The 15,910-nt window shown below is 54.3% G+C and overlaps 1 protein-coding gene across 1 annotated transcript in view; it reads left to right on the top strand.

Moving 5' to 3' along the window:
* Positions 1–3,383: 3,383 nt before the first annotated feature.
* The window catches only part of LOC144735676 (insulin receptor substrate 1-B-like), a 52,483-nt gene continuing 39,956 nt past the window's right edge, over positions 3,384–15,910 (top strand). The window contains exons 1-2 of the mRNA XM_078618150.1: positions 3,384–3,544; positions 8,659–12,179. Coding sequence (XP_078474276.1) covers positions 8,666–12,179 — 3,514 coding nt within the window. The 5' untranslated portion in view covers positions 3,384–3,544; positions 8,659–8,665. The remainder of the gene's footprint in view (positions 3,545–8,658; positions 12,180–15,910) is intronic.

The following is a 15,910-nucleotide window of genomic DNA, read 5'->3' as shown; positions in this document are numbered from 1 at the left end:
GTGTATATGCAGATCACCAATTCGCGAAGCAGTTAAATAGCTCACTCGCTTACATCGGAACCTCTCACGGTTGCTCGGCATAAGCCACGCAGAGATAAGTAGAGAGCTAATGGTTATTCCGGACACCTCAACATTTTTATATATGCCTAAGAGACACCCAGGATTAGAGTAAGTTTGATGGGGGGGGGGGGGGGGTTATAGTCCACACCCCCCAACATCTCCTATATGTTGTATAACACATTCCTGCGAGGGGAGCTGGTAGGAACGTTGGGTTGCTCGGTCAATTGCCAGGGTCAACGGCGGCGTGGTGTATTCCGCAAATATGCCCGACTGTAAGGGCGGGCACAAGTCGGCGTGAGTAGGTTAAACGTTGAATTTTATAAGGGCACCACGGGGTGACCAGCCCCTCCCCACTCATCAGGATTCATCATTGGTGCTTGCAGGGCTGGCTCTCGACGGTTGTAAAGCAGCCAACGCGTTTGGGCTGCAACCACTGAATCGAGAACATTTTTTTGGGGCAAATAATCCTGGCGTTTCTGAGCGCCAAACCTCCCGTGTTTTCTTCCTTCGACAGCAAGGCGACTGCTCATGACGACGGTTGCCGCTATACAGCTCGTGCGGCGCCCGTAGCATATATTATAACGGGGCCCTAAATGAAATAAAAAAACAACACGTAAATATTAAACACACATTTTGAACTCGCATAGTAGAGTCATTGTATTTTTTCATTTGTTATACAGCCGGATGATACAACAAACCGCTAACCTTAAACACCCAGTCGTTCGTAAAAGTTGAAGGCGGTATAGTACTATAGTGATAGAGCAAGTGCAGAATCACTCAACCGGAATTGATAGCTTAAAATCATTTAGCGCGGGGCCCTTGAAAGTGCGGGGCCCGTAGCTACTACACGTGTAGTAGCTACTGTTGCTACTACGATAATCCGGCAGTGGCGTAGATGTCAAATGCCATTGTAAGCGCAGCGGGAACTCCTCTCATCCGCGACAATGCGTTGGAAGAACTTCGGGGGGGCAGGGTTGTGGGGGGGCAGGGTGGTCGGCGGGGGGGCAGGGTGGGGGGTCCCCCTATTTGTGTTCTCTCCCCACGACAGCCACCGGGGAGACGGCTCGCTGGGAAGGGCGACTCTCCGCCTCCACAGTGGGGACCGCGCGGCCTCTGGTTTGATAGAGAGAAATAAAACAATTAGGACAAACTATACTGTTGTCTGGTTAGGCTGTAGGGTGGTTGGGCTGTAGGGTGGTTAGGCTGTAGGGTGGTTGGGCTGTAGGGTGGTTGGGCTGTAGGGTGGTTGGTCTGTAGGGTGGTTAGTCTGTAGGGTGGTTGGGCTGTAGGGTGGTTGGGCTGTAAGGTGGTTGGGCTGTAGGGTGGTTGGGCTGTAGGGTGGTTGGGCTGTATATTAGTTGGGGCGCAGGGAGGTTTGGAAGTGTCGATGTGGACGTCAGAGCGAGATGGTGTGTGGGGCTGTAGGGTGGTTAGGCTGTAGCGAGAGGGTGTGTGGGGCGCTGCTTGTCGGGCTGCCTGTGTGTCAGGGGGTGTGCGGGAGGGTGTGAATCACGGCAGTGCTCTGTTCTTGTGTTGTGGGTGGGTTTATGCGTGGTGTGTCTTGTGTGGTGGGTGGGTTTATGCGTGGGAGGTTCGGTGTGTGTGTTGTGTGTGTCTTGTGTGTGTGTGATGTGTGTGGTGTATGTGTGTTGTGTGTGTTGTGTGTGTGTCTTGTGTGGTGTGTGTCTTGTGTGGTGTGTGTCTTGTGTGTGGTGTGTGTATATGCGTTGTGTGTGTGTTGTGTGTGTGTTGTGTGTGTTGTGTGTGTGTGCTGTGTGTGTTGTGTGTGCTTTGTGCTGTGTGTGTGTGGTGTGTGTTATGTGTGGTGTGTGGGTATGCGTTGTGTGTGTTGTGTGTGTGTTGTGTGTGCTGTGTGTGTTGTGTGTGTTGTGTGTGCTGTGTGTGGTGTGTGTTATGTGTGGTGTGTGTATGCGTTGTGTGTGTGTGGTGTGTGTTATGTGTGTGTGCTGTGTGTGTTGTGTGTGTTGTGTATGTTGTGTGTGTGTGTGGTGTGTGTTATGTGTGGTGTGTGTGGTGTGTGTAATGTGTGCGTGTTGTGTGTGTGTGGTGTGTGTTATGTGTGTTGTGTGTATGCGTTGTGTGTGTTGTGTGTGCTGTGTGTGTTATGTGTGGTGTGTGTATGCGTTGTGTGTGTGTGTTGTGTGTGTGTTGTGTGCGAGGCGGGGCTGGCTGTTGGATCGAGGCTGAGTGTATGCGGTGGAGGTGTTGTGCACTCGGCATGGTGTTTGTGTGGTAATTGTGTTGTTGTGAAGGTTGTTTACGCATTGTGAAGGGTGTTTGTGTGGGAGTTGTGGAGTATGCAGGCTCTGTGTGTTGTTTGTCTATTCCTGCGTGTGTGTAGGTGTATTTAGAGGCGTCTATTTGCGTGTTAATGTCAAAGTGTTGGGAGCGGTGGTGTAGCGGTGACGATTATCTGAACCGGTCCTTCACCTCCTCTAGGTCGACTCAGCCTCAAACGAGTACCTGGTGCGGTGTGTAAACATCGCCACTGGGAAGACAAATACGGCCGGGCGTGGTGTTGGCCACCCACCCTCTCGTGTACCGTGCCGGCCTTCATAGGTGTAGTATGTGTACGTGATGGATATGTAGTGTAGTGTATGATGTAGTGTAGTGTGTATGTAGTGTAGTGTGTATGTAGTGTAGTGTATGATGTAGTATAGTGTATATGATGTATGATGTAATGTATGATGTAGTGTATATGTAGTGTAGTGTATGATGTAGTGTATGATGTAGTGTAGTGTATGTGTAGTGTATGATGTAGTGTATGTGTAGTGTATGATGTCGTGTAGTTTGTATGTAGTGTATGATGTAGTGTATGATGTATGTGTTGTGTATGATGTAGTGTATGTTGTAGTGTATTGTATGATGTAGTGTATGTGTCGTGTATGATGTAGTGTAGTGTATGATGTAGTGTATGATGTAGTGTAGTGTATGATGTAGTGTATGATGTCGTGTATGATGTAGTGTAGTGTATGATGTCGTGTATGATGTCGTGTATGATGTAGTGTATGATGTAGTGTAGTGTATGATGCAGTGTATGATGTAGTGTATGATGTAGTGTATGATGTAGTGTATAGTGTAGTGTATGATGTAGTGTAGTGTATGATGTAGTGTAGTGTATGATGTAGTGTATGATGTAGTGTAGTGTATGATGTCGTGTCGTGCGTGTGATGTATTTGCGTGCGGTGCATGTCGGGCACCCCGCGCCCCCCGCGTAGTGGCGGGGGGGCGGGGCTGTAGGCGTGTCTAGGGGCGGGGCTGGTGGGGGCTGGTGGGGGCTGGGTGTCACGTGACGTGTTGTTTTGCTCGGCAGACGGCGGGGCCGGGATGAGCGCAGCGGCGGCGACGGCATCAGCAGCAGCAGCGGTGGCATCAACAACAACATCAACAACATCATCAGCAGCAGCAGTAGCATCAGCAACAGCAGCATCAGCAGCAGCAGCGCGGCCACTCCGCTGAGACGGTACCTCATAGCCATCGGCTTTTATTTTATATATATTTTTATTTTTAACCGGCGGCGCGCATCGATGAGGAGAAGCGGCGCTTACATTTTTGGTGGTTGTTGTTGTTTACGTGTAAACAGCGCGTGCGGTTGTGTCTGCGGGTGGTGGTTGTGTCGATGTGATGTCGTGTCTTGCGCCGATGTGTCCGCGCCTGTCAATGTGTGTATGTTAGTGGTGTGGCGTGTGTGCGTGTGTGTCTATGAGTGTGCGTTTGTGTTTACTCCGTGTGTGTGTTGTGTGTGTGTGTGTTGCCTGTGTGTGTGTTGCCTGTATGTATGTTAGTGGTGTGGCGTGTGTGTGTGTATGAGTGTGCGTTTGTGTTTACTCCGTGTGTGTGTTGCGTGTGCGTGTGTGTTGCGTGTGTGTTGCCTGTGTGTGTGTGTTGCCTGTGTGTTGCGTGTGTGTGTGTTGCGTGTGTGTGTTGCCTGTGTGTGTGTTGCCTGCGTGTGTGTTGTCAGTGTGTATGTTGCCTGTGTGTGTGTTGCCTGCGTGTGTGTTGCTTGTGTGTGTGTTGCCTGCGTGTGTGTTGTCTGTGTGTGTGTGTTGCCTGTGTGTGTGTGTTGCCTGTGTGTGTGTTGCCTGTGTGTGTGTTGCGTGAGTGTGTGTTGCCTGTGTGTGTGTGTGTTGCCTGTGTGTGTGTTGCCTGGGTGTGTGTTGCCTGCGTGTGTTGCCTGTGTGTGTGTGTTGCTTGTGTGTGTGTAAGTCGACGTGTGTGTCCATGTGTGTGTGAATCTGGCAATGTGTGTTGTTTGTGTGTCGGTGTGTATGCATGTATCAATGTGTGTGTTTATCAATGTGTGTACTTTGTATGGGTGTCTGTGTGTGTGTTACTGTGTGTGTCAATGCGTATCTGTGTACGCGCGTCAATGTGTGTCAATATGTTTGTGCGTATGAAATTGTATGTGTGTAATTGTGTATCATTGTGCATTTGTACTGTATGCGCATGTGTGTGTGTCAATGTGCCTGTCAACACGTGCATGTGTCTATGTACGCGTGGCAATGTATGCGTTTCTACGTGTTTATGTGTGTACGTGTGCGTACGCCTATGGGTGTGTTCATGTGTCCTTGCACCTCCGTGCCATTATTAATGTGTCTGACCTGTCTGTGTTCACCCAGCCTGCTGTTGTGAATGTGTTTGACTTGTCTGTGTTCACCCAGTCTGCTGTTGTGAATGTGTCTGACCTGTCTGACCACCCAGTCTGCTGTTGTGAATGTGTCTGTATTCACCCAGTCTGCTGTTGTGAATGTGTCTGTCTTGTCTGTGTACACCCAGTCTGCTGTTGTGAATGTGTCTGACCTGTCTGTGTCCACCCAGTCTGCTGCTGTGAATGTGTCTATCTCTGTCTGTGTCCACCCAGTCTGCTGTTATGAATGTATCTGGCCTGTCTGTGACCACCCAGTCTGCTGTTGGGAATGTGTCTGACCTGTCTGTGACCACCCAGTCTGCTGTTGTGAATGTGTCTGTATTGTCTGTGACCACCCAATCTGCTGTTGTGAATGTGTCTGTCTCTGTCTGTGACCACCCAGTCTGCTGTTGTGAATGTGTCTGTGTTGTCTGTGACCACCCAGTCTGCTGTTGTGAATGTGTTTGTCTTGTCTGTGACCACCCAGTCTGCTGTTGTGAATGTGTCTGTCCTGTCTGTGACCACCCAGTCTGCTGTTGTGAATGTGTCTGACTTGTCTGTGTTCACCCAGTCTGCTGTTATGAATGTGTCTGGCCTGTCTGTGACCACCCAGTCTGCTGTTGTGAATGTGTCTGTCTTGTCTGTGACCACCCAGTCTGCTGTTCTGAATGTGTCTGACTTGTCTGTGACCACCCAGTCTGCTGTTGTGAATGTGTCTTACTTGTCTGTGGTCACCCAGTCTGCTGTTGTGAATGTGTCTGACTTGTCTGTGACCACCCAGTCTGCTGTTGGGAATGTGTCTGACCTGTCTGTGTACACCCAGTCTGCTGTTGTGAATGTGTCTGACCTGTCTGTGTCCACCCAGTCTGCTGTTGTGAATGTGTCTGTGTTGTCTGTGACCACCCAGTCTGCTGTTGTGAATGTGTCTGACTTGTCTGTGACCACCCAGTCTGCTGTTGTGAATGTGTCTGTGTCTACCCAGTGTGCTTTTAATGCAAAGCTCCGTCCGTGTGTGTGTTCAAGTCAGTGTGACTGCCTGTGTGTGTGCGCGCTTGTCTGCATGTTAGATGCCTGTGTGTGTGTATATTTTCCACATCTGCTCAGACTACGATGTTCTGCTCAGCGTTTGATAGACGTCTGCTGTGCCACACTGTGAGATGTCTTCTGTGCCCGCGATGCGTGTGTGTGTACGCGTCTGCTATGCGTGTGTGTGTTTACGCGTGCTATGTCTGGTCTCTGCTTGTCAGTTTTGTCCACTCAGCGTATGCGCCTTCTGCAGTGTGCGCTGAAAACCTTATGTAATGAGAGGTTTATGTGTCTCCCATGTCTGGTCTGTGTTGTAGCTCATTTGCGTCGGACCGGTGTCTGTTTATCCTCCTTACTTATTATTATAATGTGGACCGTGATTTCTCATTCGTGTACATATGCGTGTCTGTCCTGTATCTTACGAGTGCACTGTGCGATGTTTAGTCTGTGGCTTTAATGACCGTGTCTGTCGTGCGTGGTATGTGTCTTAGGTGTGTCTGAAATGTCTAATTTAGTCTGTGTCTGCAATGTTTGGTCTGTCTGTTACTAAGATGCTTGGTTTATGTCTGTGTCTAAATATGCCCTTGGCCTGTATGTCTGTGATGCTTGGCTTAGTGTGCCTGTGCACGTGTGTCTGGCAGTGTTTGTGTGTCTTGAGTCTGCTACGTATGTGATGCATGTTTATGTCAGCGAGAGAGGCTACATGCATGAGCAATGGTTTTGTGTGCCTATAGGCATGTGTGGCATACAGTGCAATTCCTCTCAATTCGCCCCTATATTATCCACACTGTTTCTGGAACTGCCTCCCAATCGATGTGCAGACCTTCCCATTATCCGCATTTTTTAATTGCGCTTATTATTCACGCAACAACACAAAAAAATGCCAATCGGAGAAGTAACCCAGAGGTCGTGGCAACTGTATCCAAATTATCCGCAACCATCGCAGATTTCACTCACCCGAACTAACCCAGTAGTGGCCTCGCAGAACCACGTAACATTTTTTCTCGTAAATCCGCAAAAAAACACACATGGTGTTGAGACCCGCTCTTTCTCAAAACTTCCTTTGGCTCACGGACCGCTCAGCTGATGCAAACATTTCTGCGCAACACCACCCAGCCTCACCACCACTCCCCCCACCACCACTACCCCTGGTGACAAAAACGCAATCGCTTCTCTCTAAATGCCAGCAATACGACATGATTTATATTACCGGAACATAAACACGTGGTTTTTATTTTATTTTACGCAGCTATAAGATTTATTTTTTAAGGGGGAGGGGCGAGGAATTTAGATGTTAGGGCTAGGGTAGTTAAAATCAGTGTAATTTACCAAACTTCCTTTTTTAAATTGAACGTTGTAAGTAAAGAAACATTTAATATCCCAAACAACACACCGTCGTTATTGTCCGGCTCAAGCTGCATCACATTCTCCTTTTTCGCGGACCCCGTGGTGGTCCCGAGGAACCACAACTCTCTTGAGAGGTGCTGGAGGGAGTGACCTGGCCCGAGTGACCTGGGAGGTCATTTTCACGTTTAGGTCTCTGAGACCAGCCTCTGTCGATAGCGCCCCCTATACCTCACTGCCAGTGTGTGCAATGCATCGCGAATGTGGCGATGCGTGATTATAATATGGGCGGAACGAGCGTGTTAGCTGGCAGTATTTGATGTACTTTGGGATACACGTGTTTGAATTTTGAGTGTAATACAGTATGCGTTGTTTTTAATGTCGTTTTAGTCGTTTTAATTAATGCGTATGCTTATTTTTTTGTTAACACGGCTTCCCATTAGCACGGTTTGGCTACGTGCATACAATGTACTCTGGTGTGTAAGTGAATCTATCTGTTTACAGCTGTGTGTAATCCGTTTCTGTAATTGATATGTGTTGTACAGCTCCGCATATGTGTGTTTACTGTACATGCAAAATGCACGTGCTTGTAATGTATCTGTAAAATACAGTATACTGTACGTGATGGTTGTGTTCATTGTATGCATGTGTATGTTTTAGTGTTGTTATGCATCTGTGTTATGTGTCACAGTGTATCTGCACGTTTGTTATGTACGTGTGTCATGTGTTGTAATGTATCCGTGTGTAAGAGTGTTATATATTTGTAAAAGTATGCACGCTACGCGTTGTATCGCTGTTTATAGCCCGCCTGAAGTATGCGTGCAATGTATGTCTGTGCGGTGCATTATGCGATACATCTGCACAACATGCTTTTGGCGAGAGATAAAGGTGCAGCCCTGCAATTGCTCGCGCACGCCGCTGCCGAGTGAAGAGCCTCAGGCTCGAGGGAGCTCTTGAGAGCCACCCTCGGGTATTGGTTTGAACTGTTCCACGCCGGCCGTACATTTTGAAAGTACCCAAACTTTGCCCCACCACAGGTAGCCCTTGCGGCTGACCCACTTCACGCTGCTGGTCGGGAAAGGAGCGTGTGTGGGATTTTAAGAAACTCGCCCCGTTGTTTCAACTAGCACGCCAGGAGGACGGATTGAACCGGCGACCTCTTGATTGCAATTCCCTTGTGATGAGCATTACACGATGGGAGCAATGCATTACATCGCATTTTAAGCATGTAAAGGGTGACTATATATGGCTGTGTGTCGTGGTGACTAAACGGCTGTGTCAGAGTGACTGTGTGTATGTGGGTGACTGTGTCAGAGTGACTTTGTGTCTGTGTATCTGGGTGACTGTGTCCACCAGAGTAACTGTGTGTGCGTATCTGGGTGACTATGTCTGTGCCAGAGTTAGTATTCGTCTGTGTATCACGGAACGTATGCATGTAGGTGGAACCTCTTTCGCACCGTACGTAGCCAACCGTGCAACTCGGAGGTGGCCGCGTCTGTGTCGTGAGGAAACCTCTGCCGCGTAGGCGTTACTAGCAAGAGTAACACCTGTATCTGCGTGCGTGCTTGTTGCACCTTCAGAGCCAGCATGCCCAACGTGGCAGAACCCGCGGCTGAGCGGCCCGCGGCCGTCCTCAAGTGCGGCTACTTGCGCAAGCAGAAGAGCGCTCACCGCCGCTTCTTCGTGCTGCGCGGGCCTGAGCCGGCCAGCCCCGCGGGACGCCTCGAGTACTACGAGAGCGAGCGCAAGTGGCGGCAGCGCTCGGGCGGGCCCAAGCGCTCCGTGGCGCTGCACACGTGCCTGTGCGTGAGCAGGCGCGCCGACGCTCGCCACCGCTACCTCGTGGCGCTCTACACCAAGGACGAATACTTCGCCGTGGCGGCCGAGAGCGAGCAGGAGCAGGACGCGTGGCACCGCGCCCTCTCCGACCTGCTGGCGCAGGCTCGCGCTTCGCTGCCGCCCCACGCGCCCGGGGACGCCGGGGGGGCGACGAAGCCGCGCGCCGCCGTGGGGGCGGCGAGGGGCGCGGGAGGGGTCGGGGGGGGTGGCGGCGGGGGCGGTGGAACGTCGGGAGGAGGAGCGGGCGGAGCGGAGGAAGAGAAGCTGTGCTCCGACGACATATACGGGGCCGTCCCCACCGCCGCCTCCTCGCCGCAGGCAGGCACCTTCTCCAGCGAGGTGTGGCAGGTGACCCTGAAGCCGCGCGGACTCGGTCAGAGCAGAAACATGTGCGGGGTGTACCGGCTGTGCCTTTCGGCGCGCACCATCAGTTTCGTGAAGCTGAACTCGGTGACGCCGGACGTGGCCCTGCAGCTCATGAACATCAGACGGTGCGGCCACTCCGAGAACCTCTTCTTCATCGAGCTGGGCCGCTCGGCCGTCACGGGGCCCGGCGAGTTCTGGATGCAGGTAGAGGACTGCGTGGTGGCGCAGAACCTGCACGAGACCATCCTGGAGGCCATGAAGGCGATGGGCGAGTTCCCGGACTTCAGGCCGCGCAGCAAGAGCCACTCGGCGTCGAGCAGCTCCACCAACCCCATCTCGGTGCCGCAGCGGAGGCACATGAAGAGCCTCCCGCCTAGCAAGACGGGCCTGACGCGGCGCTCGCGCACGGAGAGCCTCAACGCCGCCTGCTCGTCGCCCGCGACCAAGGCCGGCCTCGCCGGCATCCGCGTGCGCACGGCCAGCGAGGGCGACCGCGCAGCCTGCAGGCCCTACTCGGTGGCCGGCAGCCCCGTGAACGTCAGCCCCACGGCGTTCATCGGGGGCTACCCGCACTCCCTGCGCAAGAGCTCCAAGCTGCAGCCACTGCTGAACGTGACGGGCCGCTCGGTGTCGGTGCCCGCGGCGCCGTCCCCCACGTCGCATGTCACCAGCCCCGTGAGCATGTCGTCCACGAGCAGCGGGCTGGGCTCCACCACGGACACGCTGTACGCGCGCCCCTCCAGCACCTCCGTGTCGGGCTCCTACAGCGACGGCGGCTTCATCTCGTCCGACGAGTACGGTTCCAGCCCCATCGACTTCAAGAACCACTGCAACCGCAGCGCCACGCCCGAGTCCCTGGGTCGCACGCCGCCCGTCAGAGAGGAGCAGGAGCCCGACAATTACATGTCCATGGACCCGGGCTGCGGCTACGCGGGCCCCGCGGGGCGCGCCAAGCGGTCGTCCGTGGAAGAGGTCGACGGCGAGAAGGCGCCCGTGTTGCACTCGAAGCGCGGGTACTCCTCCTGCACCGCGCCGCCGCTGGCGTTCCACCAGAAGCCCTCGCAGGCCGCGGCCGGCTCTCTGGAAGAATACACGCCCATGACGCCCGGCGGCGGTGGCGTCTACCCGGGCCGCATGTCTTACTCGGTGTCGCCCAGGCCGGCCAGCCTGCCGGCGGCGCGGGTCACGCGGCACGAGGAGTACGTGGCCCTGGTGACGGCCGGCAAGCTCAAGGACGACGACGGGTACATGCCGATGTCGCCCGGCGTCGCTCAGCTCCCGCCTCCGCAGCTCGGCTGCTGCAACGCTGCCGGGAGCGGGCGTCACGACGACTACGTCCCGATGAGTCCCAAGAGTGTCTCGGCCCCCCAGCAGATAGTGAATCCCAGGCAGAGGACCTCCGCGACGGACGACGGTTACATGATGATGTCTCCCGGTTTGAACGGCGGAAACTTTTCTCCCGACGCGGGCCAGGAGTACGTGGTGAAATGGGCGAACGCTAGCAACCCCGTGGGGTCTTCTGGAAGCGCGGACGACGGGGTGGGCAACATGTCGGGTCATTACATGAACATGTCGCCTGGCGGAGTGATGGGTTCGACGCCGGAGGAGATGTTTGCGCCGGTGATGGCTGGGACTGATAATGTAAACTACCTCTATAACGCACTGCCTCACTCGTGTAAGGCAGCCACGAGAAAGTACAGCGTCGTTCAGCCCTGCGCGCCCGAGAGCGACCCCGCAAATGTGAAAACGAGACAGGAGATCCTGTTCGGCGGAGACAAGTCTTCGTCTTCGAGCAATGATAGTTTGACCAGCGACGGCACGCCCTCCACGTCTGGCTCTGGCATCAGGAGAGCGGCGAAAAAGCAGAGCGGCAGAACTATTTGTCCGAGCAAGCTGCTCCTCAGCCGCATCAAACCTGAGCCCCAGGAGCAGGGCGCCGAGCCTCACCGTGTCGCCGAACCGGTGAGCCCCGGCGAGTACGTCAACATCCATTTCAGGGCGAAGGTCGACTGCGCCGTGTCGAACTCTGACCCCGCAGACCTCGGCAAACCGTCCCTGAAAAGCACCACGACTGACTCCCCCACGTGCTACGGGATGAACGGAAGCTGGAGACCAAGCCCCAGAAAGTTCGATTGCGTGGGCCAGGCCAAGCTCCCGGCGGGCGAGCCGGTGTCCCCGAGGTCCGTGCCGGGCCCATTTTCGCCGGAGGATCCCTGCGTAGGCCTCGGCTACCAGCCGGTGCACGTGGGCGGCACGCATCTGCCCACGCCCCTGTACGAGGCGGAGAGCGACTACACGGAGATGACCTTCCAGGTGGCTCCTCCACCCTCCGCGTTAAAACCCCTGCTCTCCCCGAAGCCCGAAGCGGCCAGGGCGATGGGCCTGACGCCCGGGATGAATCGGCTGTCGCTCGTCGAGCACGCGCCCGGCGGGACGCCCACCTTCGCCGTCTCGAACCCGGACGAGGGCGCCAAGGTGATCCGGGCCAACGAGCAGGGCCGGCGGCGCCACAGCTCCGAGACGTTCTCCTCCGTGTCGTCGGCGCCGGCGGCCAAGGCGTCGACGACGCTCGGCTCGCAGTCCTGGTCGCTCCTGGAGGACGCCAAGCACCACGGCTCCTTCGAGAGCGTGTGCGCGTCGGCCTCCTCGCCCGGCGGCACGGGCGCGATGGAGCAGGGCCTGTCGACGATGTCGCGCAAGGCTTCGGCCGGCTTCGAGAACGGCCTCAACTACATCGCGTTCCTGGTGTCCGACGACGGCGCGACTGCGACGGCGGCGGGCGACGAGGCCGGCGGGCGCCGGTCGACGCACGTCAACTGCAGCAACGCGGCCAAGGGGGACTACGGCCCCTACAGCAGCATGGACTTCCCGAGAGCCGCGGCCACCGCTCACGAGAGTAAGTGCCGTCCCGTCGATCCGCACGTCGAATGATTCCACCCCCTCCTCGAATTCGGGCAAGGATCGATTAAAGTAACCTGCCGGAGGGGTCGTCCCTCCGTTGTCGGTCGCCGTCGGTGCGTCGCTTTTTTGTGAACTCGCAGGGGCAGGCCGGTTTATTTTTCGTAATTCCTGACGTAGAACCCAAGCGCTCTACATCAGCTCTCGTGCGCGGCACATTTCACGTTGCGCCTCCGCTCGCAAACAGTCGGTTGTTTGCTGCAGCCCAGGGGAGGATCGTTTATAGAGTGTCGGGTTTTCGTCATCACCAAACGTGCGCTTTGCCTGTAGACGAGGCGCCCTGTACAATCCGAGCTCTCGCGGTGGAGTCGCGGGTTCCCGGTGCGGTGCAGCGTGCGGAAGCCACGACCTCACGCCTGCCCGAGGAACGTGGCGCGGTGTTCAGTCGGATGCTCTTGGTGCCATGGGCCTGTGCAGTTGTTTTGAGTGTCCCCGCCGCACCATGCGCCTGTACGTGTTGAAAGTGTTGCGAGTAGCAGCTCTTGGGGCTGTGTTGGCTCTGCCTGCTATGGCCTCACAACAGACAATTTGTGGAAATGCCCAGGACCCTGGTAGGGTTTATTTTGCGTGTTCCAGTTGAAGGGTAGAGAGGATGGTGGTGATGATGGCTTTGTGACCTGTCTGACGTGGTCTAAACGCTGCTATCTGAAAGTGTTTGCAGTGATTTAATCATCACGCTTGTCTTGGTTACCAGCAATAACTTCCCTTTTATGGCTTTTTTGCATTACGTGTATTTATTTACCCTGTAACAAAGCCAGAAACGTGTTTATTTGCCCACCTCTTAAACTGCAGTGGCCTCAGCAAATTTTACTCATTTATTCGTTGTCGCCGCCGCGTACATCAGTGCAGCCTAAGGCCGACAGACCGGTGGACATCGACAGGCGTGGACCGTAGGTAGGGAGGCCCATCGCTTTTATTGCGATCGGAAGCGAGGTTGGGGTAAGGGTGGGGCGGCGGAGGGGTGGGTGAAGTGGAAGTCACTGCATCGGCAACAGCTGCTTTAAGAGCCACACTCGCCCATTGACGGGAGTAGGCGAGAGAGAGTGCGGTGACACACGGTGGTGGTGGGTGTGCCTTCGAGTGGTCCGTGTCGGCTCCTTCCCACCGTGCACAGCCTCGGCCTCCATTCACGCGACCGTGCAACTTTCCGCACTTTAACCCCTTCCTGGCCGCGTCGTTGGTCTGAAGCATCCTCTCCTTTTCCGCTGCCGTGGCCGCTGACTCGTTCCGCTGGCGCGTTTCGCTGGCTCGTCCGCTGGCCCGTCCACGCGACCGCTGGCCCGACCGTGCGCGAGATTTGTTTTTTTGGCCTGGCGTCTGGGTTCGTGGTTTGAGTTTAAGTTTTCCCATTGATGTCGAACACGTTGAGCAGCACGTGTTGTGCGGTTTGCGGCCTGACGTGGCACGGAATTTATTTTTTTACACAAAACTTGGGACGGAGGCATCGGCGGAGTTTAATTTACCTGGGAGAGGGGGGTCGTTCACTTTGCCCTTCCACAACTCCGCCCATGGATGGAGGTACGACTCGGGGTGTTTGTGGATTTCGTAACAAGAAGTGGTGGGGGCGGTAGGAGCGGCGGTGGCGATTGTTGGTGGCAGGGCACTCGGCAGATGCCACGGCTCCTGTCTGCCGTGCCCTCCCGCTCGCTCGCTCTCCCACTGGCCAAAAACAACAGGCACGAAACAAACTTTGTCTTGCCTCCATCGGCATACCTTCCAAAGGTTAAAGGTTTTTTAATAGTTCTTTGATCTTTCGAGTGGAAAAGTATGTGGGCAAAGAGAGAGAGAAAAAAAAATCCCCTCTGAGTAAACATGTTTTTGTAAAAGAGCTGGCAAGTTTTTTTTTGGCTGAACAGCACCACTATTTGGGAAGAGCGTGGCGGCGGCGGCAACACTTTGAAGTTGCCCTGTGACTCATGGCTTCTCTCTCTCTCTCCGCAGCCGGCCGGCCGCTGGCTTTTTTTGAAGTAGCACCTCCATTGTTTTGCATACCCGGGATTAGTTTCAACATCGTTTTATGAATGAGTCACGCTGTTTGGCCGAGGGCAAGTGAGAGAGGGGGGAAGGCATGTGTGTCCATGTATGTGTGTGTCCATGTATGTATGTGTGTACCCTGCTCACGGTCAACACCAGCGACGATTATTTGAACCGGTCCCGGGCCTCCCCTAGGTCGACTCAGCCTCAAATGAGTGCATGGTGCGGTGTTTAAATAAATCATCGCCGCTGGGGAGACAAAGGCGGTCGGACGTGGTGTTGGCCACTCCACCCCCTCGTATGCCACCGTGCCGGCCTTCATAGGTGCTGCTCGCTAACAGCACTTGCCCCAACAGTCTGTTAAGGCTATACGGGGGATCTTTGTATTTGTGTGTGCGCGTGTGTAAGCCTTGAGTGCGGCACAGTGAATGGGCCCTACTCGATGTACAGTGCCGCTCTGCTTTTGCCTGGCGGGAGGAGGAGGGTCGCCCAGACTCGGACAATCCACGCGGTGGATTTCGCAGACGGGGCAGACCAACGCGGCCGCTCTGCCGGGTGGTGGTGCCCCACCGGCCCATACCAAGTGTCCACATTTATCCATTGGGGGGGTGTGCGTGGAGTTAGATCGCGTGAATGTGAATGTGACGTGAGACCCGCCACAATGTGCAATTGCGCGCGCTGTGGGTCTACTCTCCGAACACAGCGGTGTGCTGCGCTCGTCACGAATTGGGGCTGCGTTTTGTTGACGTGACAAACCTTACTAATTGGCTGCGTCGGGGTGGTGGCGGGTTTAACGACACATTTATGTTCACGCGATCTAACCCAAACACACTGTTATGGATAATATTGATCGCGACAGCCCACATTTAACTGCTGAGCGCCCATACATAATTTTGAGTCTCCACACTTTTTTTGAAGGGGATGACCTGGTCTAAATGCAGTCCTATAGTTGCAGCTCTACATTTTCCGATTTTTTTTATCATCGTCATCCATGGTCAATCCACTGCTGGATGAAAGCATCTCCAAGCTGTCGCCATCTCTCATGCTCGCGAGATTAAATAATTTCACTTAGCACAGGCACACCAGGGCCAGTGTCACCTCTTGAATGTTCCATGCCGTGGCTGACCACTCGGCCACCGTTCTGGACAATCGGCCATCGTTCCTTCTAGCAATAGGTCGGCGTCTACTTATCAGAGTGAGAGTTTTATTTGGGGTGAAGGAATCCCATGAGCTATGAAAGCTCTTTTTTTCACAGACGTTCAGCACATGTATCCCTGCCCAAAGCCCACTCTTCTTCGTTGCAACTAATGTTCATGACGTCAGGGTGGGTGGCACTTGTGGCTATAGGGCACGACTCAAATTCGAAAGATTGTGGGTTAAACTTCCAGATGGGCTATACTCATAAAGTATACTTTATGAATTTACCACGGAATTTACCAGGCATTGCTTGGAATCAAAGAATCAAGTCCTTTGCAAACTGACTCGGTGGCCCCAACCACAAGCGCCACCCCGACAACCCATTTTACAATGTTCACACATTACACAGGGCCTCAGGTTGATCGCTCGCACTAAAGCCAACTCCATATACTGCCCCAGTGGCCCTTAGAGATTCATTCGGCTTTCTTGAAGTTGAGCTGTAGCCTGCAGGCACGGGATGCCCTATCGTAATTCACCCGACCAAACCATTTTCCGTGC

The sequence above is a fragment of the Lampetra planeri genome, chromosome 56 (assembly GCF_965212315.1).
Source record: "Lampetra planeri chromosome 56, kcLamPlan1.2.h2, whole genome shotgun sequence".
Lineage (NCBI taxonomy): Eukaryota > Metazoa > Chordata > Hyperoartia > Petromyzontiformes > Petromyzontidae > Lampetra > Lampetra planeri.
Note: the sequence above shows the minus strand (reverse complement) of the source record. Positions and strands in the feature narration are given on the sequence as shown.